The following is a 16,522-nucleotide window of genomic DNA, read 5'->3' as shown; positions in this document are numbered from 1 at the left end:
CTTTATGCAAGCTTAAATGTAGTATGAGATCATGGTGACTATGAGGGCGATTGGAGCTTGAGATGAGAAATGGCACTGAAACTCACTGCTGGCCCGGTATCCGAATACCGTATTTTTCGTAGGGAAAGTCTTCTAACGTGGACAGGAGCTGTCCAAATCCATCGCCAATATTTCCCGGTAGTCCAGCTCCCTGAAGACGCCAGGATTGTAACTCCTCGGCCTCTTTCTCCGAGGGTGTCTTCTCATTCTCCTTATGTTCCCCAGTACGCCCCGCCAGCACCTCATCTTCGCGACCTTTGTACGCCTCCAGAAGACCGGGGTGTGGAACCCAAACTACCTGCATACCTGCCCGGCGGCCAGCCTCAACACCCGGCACGGCATCTTCAAAGACAAGACACTCTTCTGGCTTGACCTCCACCTCGCCCTTGCTGCGCAAGTTTATGTTGATGGTCTCCAGAGCTAGAAGATAGATGTCAGGCAACGGCTTTCCTCTCCCCTTTCCGATGCGGGGATCATCCCCAAGGACGCGGTGAACTTCGGGAAAGACCTCAAACAGCTCGGTCAGGTGGCCAGACTTGAGCTTGAAGTTTTTGCTGTGGGAAGACGTGGCAAGGGCGATATGAACAGGGTGATCGGTGGACTGTGTTGACACCAGGTTCGATAGCAAAGTTGGCACCCCCGGCAGCGGTGAGCATTGTGGGAAATACTTGGCCTGCAACGAAGACTGTTTCACAGCAGTCTCCTCCGGCGTGATGGGAAGTTGCGCCCAGTCATGGAAGATCTTGCTGGCCTGAACCAATTGTTAATTAGAAATTCGATCGCCCATTGGAGACAAACAGGGGAGGGGGCAGGTACTTCAGGCTGCGGCCGGCCTTGCAGCTGTGCTTTGATTGACCAGGGCAGACAGGGCCTGCCATACATTGCCAGCACCTCATTGGTGATCTGCGTATATTTGTCTTCGGAGTCGATCAGCAATCCGTCCATGTCGAAAAGACATGCCCGGATCCGGGGGAGACTGTTTTCCGCGTCAATTGGGTTGTTCCTCGACCAGGAGGGATCTCACACACTCTCTGCCATGCGTCATGGTATGCAGTTACAGTAGGGCTTGATCGAAGGGAATGGAAAATCGAATCTGTCGAGACAAAGCCCTTTGCATGCGATCCTAAAGGGAGCCCAGCAACCGTGGAAAGCAATTGACTTGGTTTTGTTGATAAGACGCGGGGGTCGACCCCATCCTGCTTATCGCTGTCCCGTGATCGGCCAAGAAGAGCCCACCATCGACGTATCCTCTTTGCATCCCACACAACATGACCGACAGCAGCGGTTCAGCGCCGAGGCAGAAGGATGAAAAGGAAACTGTGATAACCAGTGGGGATGACGACAGCGACAATGAGGTGTTCCACGATGCCCGGTACCCCACCGAGGAAGAAGAAGTGAGTCGATCCCCAGATTTTCCTCCCACAACACCGAATAAGACGGAACAATAGCTAATTTATGGCGTGCGTGGTCACAGAGACTGCTGAAGGAGGCACATGAGATCAAAACAGAAGCAAATCAGCTGTTCATCGCGAAATGTTACGACCAAGCGATCTCCTGCTACGATCGCGCTCTCTCGTCATGCCCCAACTACCTTGACTACGACGTCGCCGTGTTGCGGAGTAACATTGCTGCTTGTTATCTCAAGTTGGAGGACTGGAAAGCGGTGGTGGACTCAGCAACCGCGTCCATTGACCGTTTGGATAAATTCCTCCCACATCTTTCTTGCGACAACACTGCCAACGACTCGAGCAAACCCTCAGCACCCGCAACCAGGACACAGGAAACTGACGGAGTGGTGGAGATTCTGGGCGAAGACGAGGAAGCCGAGGAAAGACAACTGAAACAGTTAAAAGCGCAAGATGAGCAGCGCACGAACGTGAACCGGATCCGAATCAAGGCTCTGATGCGACGAGCCAAAGCGAAATCTCAACTAGGCGGCTGGGCAAACTTGCAAGGTGCGTCGGAAGACTATCAGGCCCTTGCAGGCATGGAAGGTCTTCCTTTAGACGATCGGCGAATTGTACAGCAGGCTCTTCGGGTGCTGCCTGGGCGGATCAACGAGGCCAAGGAGAAGGAGATGGGAGAGATGATGTCGAAGATGAAAGACGTGAGTTCCAAATTCTTCGGTTCCTTTGCCCATGCCCGGGTGTTCGCTAACTATTATTTGGCTTTGCAGTTGGGCAACGGACTTCTCAAGCCATTTGGGCTTTCAACCGACAACTTCAAATTTGTACAAGATCCCAAGACGGGCGGTTACAGTATGAACTTTCAATCTTGAGGGAGGTTTCTAATGCTCTTTACATTGCATCCCAAATACCCCACGAAAGGACTTATGCTCTCTAGCAACGTGGCCGGTTACCCGGCTAGTGCCACCCAGGGAAAAAGAGAAGTGTCACAGTCTCAGTGTCTCACCCCCTATAAGAAGATCAAAGAAAAATACAAGCAGTTCAGATTCTCAGTCTCAAAATTCGGAGTCCATGAATACGATATCCCCAGCCACTTTTCGGTCTTTCAAGCCTTGTGATCCGACCTCCAGTCATCAGACGATGACAGACATCCTTATTGATGGGGCTTGACAAGCACATGGTGGACGAAGGGCTTTATTGGCTTCGAGTCAGCATGTCTCCAAAGAAAACCAATCATATCCGCTAGTGTTCTGACTATACATTGTAGTGGGGAGACCCCCTTCCCCCTACTACATGGGTGCCATCCATGTTATGTGACATAGCCGGCAGTATACGGTGGCCGGATAGCTAGTTCTAGAATACACCTTCTTACACCTTCACGACCTGACCCCTACATTTGGGTTTCTCGCTATTTCCTGACAGCTACGCGTGTGTTTTGTGGTGGTTTTCTGCTAAATCGACCCGCACGTCTCAGCGCGTGCTGCCATCGAGCGTTCCCCTCTTCAATATAAATAAAGCATGGCGGTGGCTAATAATTACCCATCTGCGCTGATAATTCGATCGCTCTAACTAGTCCGCACACGGTTTCCTGGTTGTAAATCTCTGGCTGACCGTAGCATTCAGCGCGTGCATAGCGGAATTCCAGGCTCTCTTTATCAGAACCCTGTTGGTACCTGTGAAAGATCGCCACAGTATGATCCAAGGGTAGGAGGCGTACGAAGAAAGAAGAGAAAAAACCAAGATTAGTATTTATAGGCGGCACACACCGCCTTTTGGGAGCCCTAGGGGGACTTTGCGATGTCGTACATGTACAAAACCGCATTAGTAGGATGGGAAGTGTGTGAAGAGGGAAGATAAAATGGCAAAGATCAATATTCATAGTACTCACACACCGAATGCAGCTAGGTAGCATGCCAAGGACTTGGCAGCATGGAAATGGATGGTATTAGCAGTGGAGTGGGAAATATGTGAAAGAAGAGAAATCCGTAAAGAGTAGTATTTCATTCATGTGCAAGCCCTGGCGGACTCGGCGATGTAGTACCGGTAAAATATTGCATTTGTAGGATCCATGGATGGGAGATGTGCGAAGAAAGACGGAGAAAAGCAGGCCAAGATCAGTGTTTATACATATCTCTATGGGAAATTACTATAGCCACAGCCCCTCCTCGGGACTCTTTAAGATGATTCATTCCTGCTAATGCCACAGATCATACTGGACCATTTCAAAACTTATTCCCGCCTCCGTCGTCCATGTTTTGGCTAATTTGAATACTCTATATTTGATGCTATCTCATACTATGTCCCTGCCCAGTCACCTATCTCGTCATCTGCCTGGTTAACTTTCTCCGTACGCTAATGCCCTAGTAGGAAAAGGAAATATATGCCATATCACATGCAGGGTTGAAGTGGAGCAAGTCCGCTACAAATGTACTTGTGCATTTGTCATTTCTGTTATTGTACCATCTTTACAAATAGGAAAAAAGGCATATTCTGCTCCATACATCAAACTCATGGTCCTTGGTCGATATTCTGTCTTTAAAAATGATGTATGGATATGCAGATCAGGTGGAAGGGTACCTGACCACGTAGATGACGGGTTAGATGACCACCCGGGCAAGAGAGATAGACGCCTAGCAACCATAGCCGAAGTCATGCCGCAGGTAGGTCTTTCCTGGGCACCTTCAGAGGTTGAAATTCCGACGGCAGGATCAACATCAAAGTTCCACGTAGGCCCCAGAGTTTCTGAGTGGTGGTAAAACTAGCGCCGGGACATGAGTAAACCATCCGTTGGGGCGTGCACTTGCGCTTACGGAATTATCACGCCAGCAAACATGACGGAAATATAAGCAAATTCCCAAGATATATGAGGTCCGCTTGCTGAACGCCAGGCTTTAGCTTGTTTCGTCTGGTACACTTGGGTTAGTGTAGGGCGATTGCCCCCCCCGGCGGAGATCCCGCCGTGCACAATTCCCCCACTCAAATTACATTGACACACTTACCACCAATAGCACAGCTCAAGTGGGATCTGTATCGGCCCTATTGGAGGATAATCGGCATATTGTAGGTCTCCAAGGTGCCATTGACTTGACATGCATTCTTCAGGGCCGCCCTCTGACCAGCTAGCGACCGAGCTATGGATTGCCCTCACTTAAAAGGCGATGAGATTCCAATTGGCGATGATGTAGAGGATACGACAGACAGCCTGGTAGACACGCCTTCACAGCACAATGCATGCGCACAAGCTTTTGACCTCTGCGGTGGTGGCTTCCTTCGCAGCCTGCGTGCTCGCCTCGCCTGCCCCCGAGCCCGCCATCACCGAGGCGCCAAGTCTAGCAAAGAGAGCGACAACATGCACGTTCTCTGGGTCCACCGGAGCCTCCAAGGCCAGTGTGTCGCAGCAGTCCTGCTCTACCATTGTTCTTTCTGACGTCGCTGTGCCCTCCGGAACGACTCTGGATCTGAGCAAGCTGAAGGATGATACCACGGTATGGCGCCCGGGCGGACGCATCTGTTGACCTTGGTTATGTTGCTGGGCTAACGATCTGCATCTAGGTCATCTTTCAGGGACAGACGACATGGGGCTACAAGGAATGGTCGGGGCCTTTGCTGAGGATCTCCGGAAACGGCATTACGATCAAGGGCGACACTGGCGCGTCCCTGGACGGACAGGGCGCCCGCTGGTGGGATGGAGAAGGATCCAATGGCGGCAAGACCAAGCCCAAGTTCTTCTACGCTCACGATCTGACCTCGTCAACAATCACCGACCTTTACATCTATAACACCCCCGTCCAGGCTGTCAGCATCAATGGATGCGATGGACTCACCATCACCGATATGACCATCAACAACGAAGCCGGCGATAGTGCCGGTGGCCACAATACCGACGGGTTCGACATTGGCAGTAGCAACAATGTGGTAATTACCGGGGCGAACGTTTACAATCAAGATGACTGCGTTGCGGTTAATTCTGGGACGGTATGATGAGCTATGGATGCTTTCCTGGGGGTCCCAAAGCTAACGGGTTCATTAGAGCATCACCTTCAGCGGTGGTGTTTGCTCGGGTGGGCATGGATTGTCCATCGGAAGTGTGGGTGGTCGCAGTGACAACACCGTTGACACCGTGACCTTTAAGGACTCGAAAGTCAAGGATTCCACCAACGGTCAGTCCCAATTTCCAATCGCCATGGCATTCTCCCTCCTCACCACGGTCTACAGGGATTCGTATCAAGGCGCGCAAAGATGAAACAGGCTCGATTACGGGTGTCACCTATTCCGGCATCACTCTGCAGAATATTACCAAGTGCGTTTCAAAAGTATCTCGCCCTTGATGCCTTCGACTGAGCTGACGCTTCAACAGATACGGTGTTCTGATTGAGCAGAACTACGACGGCGGCGATCTCAAGGGTGACCCAACCAGCGGCATCCCCATCACCGACCTGACGGTCAAGGACATCTCGGGCACGAGTGCGGTGAGCTCGAGCGGATACAACTACGCCATCGTATGCGGCTCCGGTGCTTGCTCCGACTGGACCTGGTCGAATGTCAAGGTCAGCGGGGGCAAGACCTACGGCAGTTGCCAAAATGTTCCCAGCGTGGCTAGTTGTTGATTGATGGTCTCGGGAATGTCAGCAGCAATAAGAGCCAGTGAAAGAATTCGACTTTAGGCCGGTGTAATATTGGACTTGTCAAATACGAGCACAACCCCAAGTCTATGGTGCATGTTTCTAGTTCCATCCGTACGGTGTAGGCTGCCTGAGTATGAGTAATCAGACCGAGGAGGCCAGCCAGGCCGAGGATCTTCAAGACCCATCGAGTACCCGTTTGGCTGCGCCAGTGTGGAACTGCCAATTGTTGGGGAACCGAGAACTCCCCGGAGATCTGGGTCTCCAATAGGCGCTCTCTGCTGGTCAAGATGGACGATCGCCCGGTCGGCACTTGCAGCCGGCAGACGGCGCTTTGACAGTCGACGGCTTGGACCCTGCAGCGACTCCAGCCTGCGATACTTAATGTCCCGCGCGACGCGATTCCTCGATGAATCGATCAATTGCATTTCGCTCACAGCTGGTGCTCTGCGTCGTGTAAATCCTCGTCTTAACATGTCGCCCAGAATCTACCGGTCGCCATACCCGGACATTGATATCGAATCGGTCGATCTGGTCTCCTACTTGTTCTCGAACCCGTTCAACACACCTCTCGACAGACCTTTGTATATTGACGCGACGTCGGGGAAACAATACACTTACGGCGATGTGCTTCAGCGCACGCGGTCCCTCGCACATGGCCTCCAACAGACCTTTGCTCTGAGGCCAGATGATGTCGTGGCCCTTTTCAGTCCGAATACGATCGAGTACCCCATTGTTTGTCACTCTATTGTGGGCTCAGGTGCCATTGTTGCGCCTACCAGCGCGGCCTTGACGGCTCTGGAGTTGAACGCTCAACTGAAGACCAGTCGCGCCCGATTTCTCATTGTGCATACCTCGCTCCTGGGAACGGCGCAGAAAGCAGCCAAAGGTACGGTGGTTGAGAAGATTATTCTCCTGGATGGCCCTTCCCTAGTGAATGGACAGCCTACATGCGAATACCTCGCGAGCACTTCTCCGTCTGCCCCCTTGAGAGAAATTGCGCCCGCCGCTGCTCCAAACAAGACGGTCTTCATTTGCTTTTCTTCAGGCACCTCTGGTCCATCTAAAGGTGTTGTCACCACGCATCAAAACATGACGTCCAACTTGCAGCAATGGCGCGCGCATATGCTGGAATCGGGCCAGATGTCTCAGCGAGTCGATCGGAACACCACCATTGCGTTCCTGCCGTTCAGTCATATCTACGGCCTCAATCTCTACATGTGCCAGTGTCTGTTGTGGGGGACAACCGTGGTCATGCTACCCCGATTCGACCTCGACCAATATCTTGGCTGCGTGGAGAAGTATCGCCCGGGTGAGCTCGCATTGGTGCCTCCGATCGCTCTGATGATTGTGAAAGACCCTCGCGTTTCCAAGTATGACCTACGCAGCGTCAAACGAATCATGTCCGCCGCCGCGCCTCTGACGAACGAACTATCCGCCGCCCTCGAAGCCAAGTTCAAGGAGCTGTACCAGACCCAAGTCTTCTGCACTCAATCCTGGGGCCTGACCGAAACCTCGCCCATGGCCACCGCCGTACCGAACGATCGCATGGACAAGAGAGAGTCTGGAGTGGGCTGCATTACGCATAACATGGAATTCCGCTTCGTGGACCCGGAGACCATGACAGATGCCGCGACGAAATCAGATGGGTCGACTGAGCCTGCCGAGATCTGGTGTCGAGGACCCAATGTGACACGGGGCTACTACAATAACGAGGATGCCACGAAGGGAGCCTTCCACACTGAACCGGATGGAACTCGCTGGTTCCGCACCGGTGATATCGGGGTCATCGACAAGGATGGCTTCATTGCCATCCAAGACCGGATCAAGGAGATGATCAAATACAAGGGTCTACAGGTTATCCCCAGCGAATTAGAAGGAAAGCTGGTGGATCACCCCGACATCGCAGATGCTGGGGTGGTCGGCATGTGGGTGGATGAGATGGCCACGGAGCTGCCAGTCGCCTTCGTGGTCCTCAGCCGCCAGGCAAAGAGTCGAGAAGCCAAGGATGTCATCAATGGTATTCATGCGTGGCTGAATCCGAAGGTCGCCAACCATAAGAGACTACGGGGCGGGATCCATGTGCTGAATCAGATTCCCAAGAGCCCCAGTGGCAAGATTTTGCGGCGACAGCTCAAGGATCTGCTAAAGAGTAAAAGGCCGAAGTCCCAATTGTAGATGGTGAGGAACCTGGGGAAGCCTGGGTACTGTATAGTTCCCGCTGATTCCTCTAGTGTACGAAGTATATATACCAAGTATACAAAGAGCGTTCTCATTTGCATCTCGACTGTTCCGACCCCCACCAAGAAAATGTCCCACGCGACCACTGGAGAATTATTGCCACTGCACGTCAGCTACACACTCATCTCGAGCGAGCGTAGTCAGATCTGATGCGGATTCCACAATGGCAAAAACAACACGAGCTCGAACAGGCCTGGCAACCCACTTGCTTTCTCACATTTTTTTGCACGCAAACTCGGGGCCCGCGGGCTCCGCGGATCGGAGTCCTGTCTGTGTCCGCTGAGAAGCGGCTGGGTTTTTCTCTTTCAATTCTTAATTGATGTAATCTCAACGTTCTCTTGTTTTACATTACTTTTCTTGGGTTTGCAAAACCGAAATTCTTTATATCTTTGACATCTCGCCCGTCGCGCATACCGCAGCCTCCCTCTTACCGGATGTGACGTCGAGTGGACCCGCGATAGCTGCATTTCTGAGCATCAGGGACCATCCGAACGTAATGGGGCTCTGGAATGACTGGCCCTTACACGGGGGCCATCGCGAGCCCACGAGGCCCAAATTCGTGGAGCTGCGGTCCTCCAGGTGGTTTATCATGTTCACTGTTTCTTTTGCGACATGCACAGTGAGTCCCGCTGATGGGTTTGTGGCACGTTTTGGCCACGGATGACTAACTAAAGAATAGGACATATTTATGTACGGACTGGTATGCGCTTCGACATGCACCTTGCTTTTTCGATCGAGTCGACTCACCATCATATCTGTGTAGATTGTACCAGTCACCCCCACAGCGTTGGAACGAAAGGTCGGCTTCTCCGGGGATCAAAGTGAGTTGAATGTTGTGTCGTGCCATATCTTGATGCCACAAGCTGATGACAATTCTGTGACAGTCCAATCGTGGACATCTATTCTGTTGGCACTGTATTCCGCCGCCCTGCTGGCCTTCTCTCGTATGATCTGATTCCTCCCCCCGGGTTGCTCTTGAGGTATTGATTCTAACGATTCACAGCGATCATCGGATATGTAGCGGATAGGACCGAGTCTAGACGATGGCCATTGCTCTTGGGCCTTGTGGCACTGGCTGCGGCAACGGCTCTGTTGTGTGTTGGAACTCATATTGGCTTGTGGATCGCCGGTCGTTTATTCCAGGGCGCGGCGGCAGCCGTCGTCTGGACGGTCGGTGTTGCGCTGATGGTTGACACGGTCGGCAAAGAGGGACTAGGCCAGGCCATTGGGTATGTGTCCATGTCAATCAGTGTCGGAACACTCGCCGGTCCGCTTCTGGGTGGCGTCCTCTATGAAGATGGCGGGTATTACTCTGTCTTCGGTCTCGCCTTTGGATTGATCGCCATCGACATCATCCTCCGGCTGGCGCTGATTGAGAAAAGACATGCTTTGCCATGGATCCAGCCAGTAAACAAGCCTTCGGCTCATTCCGAACCTGACGATCTGGAAAAAACAAATACTCCCACAGTGGCGGGTCCGGTCGACTCCCCGGGGGCCAGCATCAGCCCGACGCCAGAGGCCCTGAAGCAAGCGAACATTCCAAAAAGCCCCCTGAAACAGGTGAAAACACTGCTTAGCTCCTACCGTCTGGTGGTATCCTTCTGGGGCTATTTTGTCATGTCGCTCATCATGACTTCGTTCGACAGCGTTCTGCCGCTCTTCGTGCAGGATACATTCGGATGGCAGCAGACCGGACAAGGACTGGCCTTCATCCCACTCATGGTTCCGCACCTTGTCGATCCAATTACCGGGTATATCATCGATCGGTTTCCAAAATCGCCTCGCTATATAGTCACCGCCGGGTTTCTGAGCGCGGTTCCACTGGCTGTGCTGTTGCGACTCGTCACAGAGAACACGATGCATCACAAAATTCTCCTCTGTGCGCTCCTAGCGTTGCTCGGTGTGTGTCTCGCCATCGTGATGACGCCTCTCGTTGCGGAAGTCTTCCATGCTGTGAAGGAGAAGGAAAACGAGTCGCCCGAGATATTCGGCCGTGGGGGGCGCAATGGCTCTGGCGTTTGGCCTTTCCAACATGGGCTTCGCGGCCGGCAGTCTGATCGGTCCGTTCTTCGCTGGGTTCATTCGACAGAGCGCCGGCTGGAGCACAATGGGATGGGCGATGGGACTGATTGCGGGAGTTACGTCCATCCCTTGCCTGCTTTTCTTGGGAGGTTGGATCATGGGGGAATCGAAACCTGCCGATGCTTGCAATCCGTCGGGGGAAGAAGTAAATAGTTAAAAGTGGGGGTAAATACCTGCATTTTCAAACCTGTATGACAAGCGACGCATTCTCAACTCAAGGAAGTACAAAATAGCATCACCGTATATAGATTAATGTCTGCTGCTCACTCTTGATCTGCTCACTGATGTCTTATCGATGTAAACACGAGGGTGCCTAACAAGAAATCCGGGGAGGAATATGCGGCCTTGTTGCCTGTGGCGTCAGGCATCAAATCGAAGGTCGGGTTCCATTCCTTCCGCTCGCCTTGTTTTCCTGTCCATTTGCTGTCCGTCGATTTGGCGTGCAACAAACGCTAGACCTGTTAGCATCTGCTCGACTGATCATCCTCTCCGTGCGACCTCCATCTTGATACCGATGTCTCTCCCACATCCCGGAATCCACCTCCCCCGAGCCTCTATTCCAATGCACACCCCACAAGCCCAAGTGGGTTCCCCGCAAAGGCCCCACGCCGACCCAACTGGACTGGACTGGAATTTCGATGGAGTCTCCAGCGGGCGATGCTCGGGAGTTGAGGAGGGCCGCATTAGCCGTCCTCTACTATGGAAGCTCACCTTCTCTCTGTGTTGACCCCAGTGATCCCATCCCATCCCATCCTATCGGCATTGCTCTATGATTCCAGTACTCGCCATGACAGGCCCAGAGGTTCACCATCCGATGTTGAATGCGACTTTCAAAGGCATCAAGCGTGATGATCAAGACACGGGTGTTTATCAATTTCTGGGAATCAAATATGCGCGCGTTCCGGCACGATTTGAGAGAGCTGAACCGGTAGAAGGATTCGGAGGTGCTATTGTTGACTCGACGAGATACGGGTAGGTATACCCCTTCAATAGCCAAAGGTGCTTTTTCTTTGACCACTGCTTACCCACTCTGAAGACCAAGATGCCCTCAGGCTGATGTGGATGTGCGCCACCTTCTTCGAATTCCCGAGGATTTTGCGATTCGCCCCGAAAAGGAAGACGAATTCGAGTGCTTGAACCTCGAAATTACTTGCCCGCCAGTGTTATCTACCACCGAGCCTTTGCCTGTTCTTGTTTGGATACATGGTAAATCGGAGAGATATTCCGCTGTCATTACCAGTGTGTTCTAACATCGCTCTAGGTGGCTCCCAAATTGTAACATTCTGCTCTGCAGCCTCGAAGATCTGCGGTAGGCAAACCTCTTCTGCATCTTTAATCTATTATGATGCTGACACGTTTCGAATCAGATCCTACCAAGCTTGTGGCCGATTCGATCAAAACGGGGAATCCCATCATATTTGTTTCGATCAACTATCGCCTGAACATTTTCAGCTTTGGTGATGGCAAAGAAAAGAATCTCGCACTCAAGGACCAGCGTCTGGGTATCGACTGGGTGCGAAAGAATATTGCAGCCTTTGGAGGAGACTCGGTGAGTACTCTGGTTAACTCTCGATATAATTCATCGTACTAATGATTGTATAGAGCAATATCACTCTCTCTGGAGAGAGTGCGGGCGCTATTTACACCCATGCGCATCTCATAACTGGTCCACCTGTGAAGCGGGCTATTCTGGCGTCGGGTACTTTGTATCTGTCTTCACCTCTGCCCATGGAACGTGGAGATGCACTTATTAAAGCCCTCGAGTCAAAGGTGCAGGAGTTGGGCCAACCGTCGTTGAGGGGATCCTCGACCTCGGCTCTGGTCCAAGCGCTGAAGGAGTGCAATGTCAACACCATGTGGATACAAGAAGAACCGGAGTTGATGGGCTGGGAGACTAAACCAGAGCAGGCCGATGAGTTGATGATTGGCGATACCGAATACGAGGTATGCGATCTCTCGTACGATGAGTGGACTCGAACTTTCTAATTCTTTTCTACAGTCTGTCATATGGCGCAATGGTGTTGAGCAGTTGGATGGAGAAACCATCGCTGCCGCTTTTGAGAATGACAAGAATTGGGCCACGCAGCTTCGCAAGATGTACCATATTGTCGGAGACCGTCCCACCGCTGCAAAGCTAGGGGCTCTGGACCTCGTCCACGACGCACGCTACACTCTACCTGTTGAAGTTATCTCAAGAAAATTCGAGGCCGCCAAAAAACGTGTGTACAAGTATGTCGTCGACCAGCCCAATCCATGGCAGGCCTCTAGCCGCGCCCATCACGCCGTTGATCTGCTGTTTCTCTTCGACGGTGTTGATCTATCGTTCAACCCGGCAGCAACTGCAGTTGGGCAAATCATGCGGCAGCGTTGGATTCGTTTCGTGTCGGGGCAAGCACCTTGGTCTACAGAAAGCCGATTCGCTTTTGGGCCGGTGGGCGAGTGTAAGGAAATCAACGAGGCCCAGTTCGCCATTCGACGAAGGGTCAACCATTGCAAGGTGCTCCAGGAGGCTGGAGCTGGCGTGTATATGCCCATCCTGGCTGCGCTCACGGCTGGGCGCATCAATTTACTCAACTAGACCGTGCAATGCACTAGACCTCGGCTACTAATTGAACACATCTTCCGTCCCGTCTCTCATCATTGTATGTCCTCGCTCGGCACAGATCTCCCGACTGCGGTGTGTATAGTTTCGAGTGTACCTGTCGATCCACCAACATCCACAGCCCATTTTCAAAGTCTTCGGTAGTTCTCGCCTGGGTTGAATCCCGCGCCGCCCATTCTGGGCCAGAGACCAGCGCAGGCCATGCGACCCACCGACGCCGACGAGGCCTGACTATACCTCGTTGCAAAAGCAGATGGTCCACCGCTTGCTGAGCCAGCCGGTTGTTGCGGGTGTTGACTTGTCTACTTCCGTCGCTCTCCCCACGCACCACCGTTACTCAGGCCTGACTCATGTGGGGTCGCGCTCACCCGCGAATCTCGTGCCGTTACTTTTCAAGATCCCAGGTCGGCGTCTCCACTGCAGTGCACGAATCGTGCTCCACTGCTCGGGGAGTCGGCAAAGCGAGGCTCTATCGACATGCCGATTTGTATGGGATTTGTAGGTGGATGGGCTGGTCGGGCCATCCGAGGCCGCAACCCCAGCTATCTACATCCAGCGGATGGGGCTCCGCCATGACGATGCCCCTCATATTCCACCCGTGCTCTTGCATTATTTGCAAAAAAATGCAATCGTCTATGTACTCCTTGGGCTTCGGCTGCCCGGATTCCTTGGCTAAGGAACCCCACAGACCTCCCAGAGGGTCAGCTTTGGGCGCCTGAGCCCGCTGAACTATATAGAACCGAGTGGCCCCGCTGTCCCTGCTCGCATTTTCTTTTTCTTTTCTCCTCTTTGAGATTTGATCGATTAAACAGATCATCATGGCATCTTCAAGTTCTCTGACCGATCCCAAGGAATATCAAAAGATTTTCCATTGGGCTGAAACCCAGAAGGACGGGACAATTCCTTCATTCAACACACGTCGCAATGACCCTTATGAAGTAGGTGATCGCTACAAATTCCCTCGGCCTTTTACATGAACTGACACATCTATGCTGCAGTATCAATCTGGCTTTGGAAACGCGTATGTCTTGGGACTTTCTACATCTTGCGACTCAACTGGCTGATGTGGCATTTATCCAATAGCTTTGTATCCGAGGCAGTTCCAGGCACTATTCCACAAGGCCAGAACAACCCTCGCAACGTCAGGTTCGGACTCTATGCCGAGCAATTGACTGCCACGGCCTTTGTTGCGCCCCGACATGCAAACAAGAAGGCGTGGCTTTATCGGGCACGCCCTGCAGTGGCTCACCAGGGATTTGTATGGCAACTAGGTTTCGCCTGGGTCGCCTCAATAATACTAACGTTGAATATAGACCGAGCTCCCAGATAACGCAGAAACAGAGTCCAACTTCCTACCGATGAACCCCCGCATCCACGTTTCTCCTACTCAGCTGGCATGGCATCCTTTCGATATCCCTACTAGCGGCGAGATCGACTTTGTCTCCGGTCTGAAGACTATTGCCGGCTCGGGCGAGCCTACTCTTCGTGAAGGTCTAGCCACACACGTCTATGTCGCCAACACAAGCATGAAAAAGAAGGCTTTTGTCAACTCCGACGGCGAGTTCCTGATTGTTCCTCAGCAGGGCGCCCTTGATATCCAGACCGAGTTTGGTCCTCTTTTTGTCCAACCCGGAGAGCTTGTGGTTATCCAGCGCGGTCTCCGATTCCGTGTGGAGGTGCCAGATGGTCCCTCGCGTGGCTATATCCTCGAGGTCTGGGGCTCCTGTTTCGAGCTTCCCGAGCTGGGTCCCTTGGGTGCCAATGGCTTGGCCAATGCGCGAGACTTTTTGAGTCCTACCGCGTGGTATGAGATTGCACAAGAGCCATGGAAAATTGTGTACAAACTGGGTGGGAAGTTCTTCAAGAGTACCCAGAATCACAGTCCGTTTGACGTCGTGGCGTGGCATGGAAACTATGTATGTTCATGAACTTTGTCTCTCTATCTTTTCTGCATCGCTGACATTCTACCTCTAGGTCCCCTATAAGTATGACTTGACCAAGTTTGTCAATGTTGGTTCCATCTCTGTGGACCATATTGATCCTTCCATTTTCTGTGTGCTTACGGCAAAGTCGCGGGATCTGACTGCGCCGCTGGCTGACTTTTTGATTTTCTCTCCTCGATGGGACGTTGCATCTCGTACGTTCAGAGCCTTGGTTCACTTTGCCAGCATCGTTTCTGACATTCTTGGCAGATACTTATCGCCCCCCTTACTATCACCGCAATGTGGCCTCGGAATTGATGGGCTTGATCTACGGCGAATATGGCGGCCGCTCGGATGCCTTTAAGCCAGGCAGTGTTTCCTTCGAGTGCGGCAGTATGCGAAATCCCATTTCCCTCTCTCTGAGGAAATTCTAACTCTGAATAGTGGTCCCTCACGGTGTTGCATACGAAGAGTTCAAGACAGCGAGCGAGAACCCTCCACCTGTCATGAAGATTTCTGAGGCATCGGTCGCCTTCATGTTTGAGTCCAGTCGCCCTTTCACCATCACCGACTACGCGTGGAATAGCGAGAAGAAGCATGAGCATGAGCCGAAGATGTGGGATAATTTGGTCGATAACTTCTCAAAGCATGCGAAAGAAGTCGAGGAGATTCTGGCTAAGAAGGCTAAGAATCTTTCTGTATCATAACTTGCGGATGCCTTAGAGCTGATTCTCGACATGACTGAGCCTTATGAACATAACCAAATCATAGCCTAGTCACTTTCAGTGCAAATCAATCTGATTCATCAATTCAATGTAAATCTTCATCGCCAGCTTCCGCCAGCTTGCGGAAATCTGGCTTCTGTATCTCAAGCCATTGACCTTCCTCACCAGCCTATTTCACGAAAAAATAATTAGTTTCGTCTTTAGAACACAATTATGGAAGCAAGATGTCATAATGATCAGGTAGATTGACAGATCTTGGGTCGTGCTATCCCAGCCTCCAGCGCCGTAGTCAAAGCCCCCATCACCCAAACGATCCGTAGTCCCTCTTCCCCTTCTTTCCCAACAATCCGTTCCCACTTGGCAACGATGGACCGACAATGCTCAATGTAGGACTCATTCGAGCGGTTTTCACTCGCTCGCGTCCGCAGAATAACACGGTTGTACTTTCGTCTTATGCCACCACGGAATACGACTTGTTGAGTCGCGTCCGTGAAGCGGACATTGATGAAGAAGCGTGGAGTATTGAATCTCGTGCAGTGCAAACTTGTGAATGCTTGCGTCAGGCTTTCTTCCTGCGCTGGGGTCAGCGGGCAGACATATTCCACGTCGTAGAGGCATTGTGGTGGTGGGTCTATTGAATCTTTTTGGGGGGATTCGAATCCGTCCAGCTTCAATAATTGAGTTGTGAAAAGGGTAGGTGTAGAAGCTTTCAGATTCTGCTCTTGAAAGTGGTACGTTTTAGGGTCTCCTTTTTTGATACAGTAAAAAACATCGACCAAGCACTTGCCGATTTGGTCGAGTGTATCGGGCGAGAACAAGGGGTCAAAGCACCTCATGCATGGACATTTATTCATACATCGCAATGTCGATATTTGGGTACTTC

At 52.0% G+C, this 16,522-nt stretch overlaps 6 protein-coding genes across 6 annotated transcripts; 5 read left to right on the top strand and 1 right to left on the bottom strand.

Annotated features, from left to right (window-relative positions):
• Positions 1 to 82: 82 nt before the first annotated feature.
• Positions 83 to 1,077, bottom strand: N7532_004948 (haloacid dehalogenase superfamily protein; the record flags this gene model as incomplete). Its single annotated transcript, XM_056617442.1, has 3 exons — positions 83 to 790; positions 838 to 1,015; positions 1,064 to 1,077. The coding sequence occupies 3 exons, from the start codon at positions 1,075 to 1,077 to the stop codon at positions 83 to 85; spliced, it is 900 nt and encodes a 299-aa protein (XP_056473601.1).
• Positions 1,078 to 1,307: 230 nt separating this feature from the next.
• On the top strand, positions 1,308 to 2,317 carry N7532_004947 (uncharacterized protein; the record flags this gene model as incomplete). Its single annotated transcript, XM_056617441.1, has 3 exons — positions 1,308 to 1,433; positions 1,514 to 2,146; positions 2,216 to 2,317. The coding sequence occupies 3 exons, from the start codon at positions 1,308 to 1,310 to the stop codon at positions 2,315 to 2,317; spliced, it is 861 nt and encodes a 286-aa protein (XP_056473600.1).
• A 2,355-nt stretch (positions 2,318 to 4,672) lies between these two features.
• Positions 4,673 to 6,052, top strand: N7532_004946 (glycoside hydrolase family 28 protein; the record flags this gene model as incomplete). The annotated part of the gene is made up of 5 exons (XM_056617440.1): positions 4,673 to 4,930; positions 4,998 to 5,420; positions 5,476 to 5,605; positions 5,661 to 5,745; positions 5,803 to 6,052. The coding sequence occupies 5 exons, from the start codon at positions 4,673 to 4,675 to the stop codon at positions 6,050 to 6,052; spliced, it is 1,146 nt and encodes a 381-aa protein (XP_056473599.1).
• Positions 6,053 to 6,451: 399 nt separating this feature from the next.
• Positions 6,452 to 8,245, top strand: N7532_004945 (acyl--CoA ligase; the record flags this gene model as incomplete). Its single annotated transcript, XM_056617439.1, has 1 exon — positions 6,452 to 8,245. The coding sequence occupies one exon, from the start codon at positions 6,452 to 6,454 to the stop codon at positions 8,243 to 8,245; it is 1,794 nt and encodes a 597-aa protein (XP_056473598.1).
• Positions 8,246 to 8,804: 559 nt separating this feature from the next.
• N7532_004944 (uncharacterized protein) lies at positions 8,805 to 12,968 on the top strand (the record flags this gene model as incomplete). The annotated part of the gene is made up of 12 exons (XM_056617438.1): positions 8,805 to 8,927; positions 8,988 to 9,008; positions 9,072 to 9,129; positions 9,193 to 9,252; positions 9,312 to 10,368; positions 10,856 to 11,112; positions 11,170 to 11,362; positions 11,427 to 11,596; positions 11,652 to 11,699; positions 11,758 to 11,939; positions 11,993 to 12,334; positions 12,390 to 12,968. 12 exons carry the CDS (start codon positions 8,805 to 8,807, stop codon positions 12,966 to 12,968), a joined length of 3,090 nt encoding a protein of 1,029 aa, XP_056473597.1.
• An 842-nt stretch (positions 12,969 to 13,810) lies between these two features.
• N7532_004943 (putative homogentisate 1,2-dioxygenase) lies at positions 13,811 to 15,621 on the top strand (the record flags this gene model as incomplete). The annotated part of the gene is made up of 7 exons (XM_056617437.1): positions 13,811 to 13,930; positions 13,991 to 14,013; positions 14,076 to 14,250; positions 14,306 to 14,908; positions 14,967 to 15,129; positions 15,185 to 15,307; positions 15,359 to 15,621. 7 exons carry the CDS (start codon positions 13,811 to 13,813, stop codon positions 15,619 to 15,621), a joined length of 1,470 nt encoding a protein of 489 aa, XP_056473596.1.
• Between the last annotated feature and the right edge of the window lie 901 nt (positions 15,622 to 16,522).

Source organism: Penicillium argentinense (assembly GCF_028826775.1).
Source record: "Penicillium argentinense strain IBT 30761 chromosome Unknown utg000005l_segment0_segment0, whole genome shotgun sequence".
Classification (NCBI taxonomy): domain Eukaryota; kingdom Fungi; phylum Ascomycota; class Eurotiomycetes; order Eurotiales; family Aspergillaceae; genus Penicillium; species Penicillium argentinense.
Note: the sequence above shows the minus strand (reverse complement) of the source record. Positions and strands in the feature narration are given on the sequence as shown.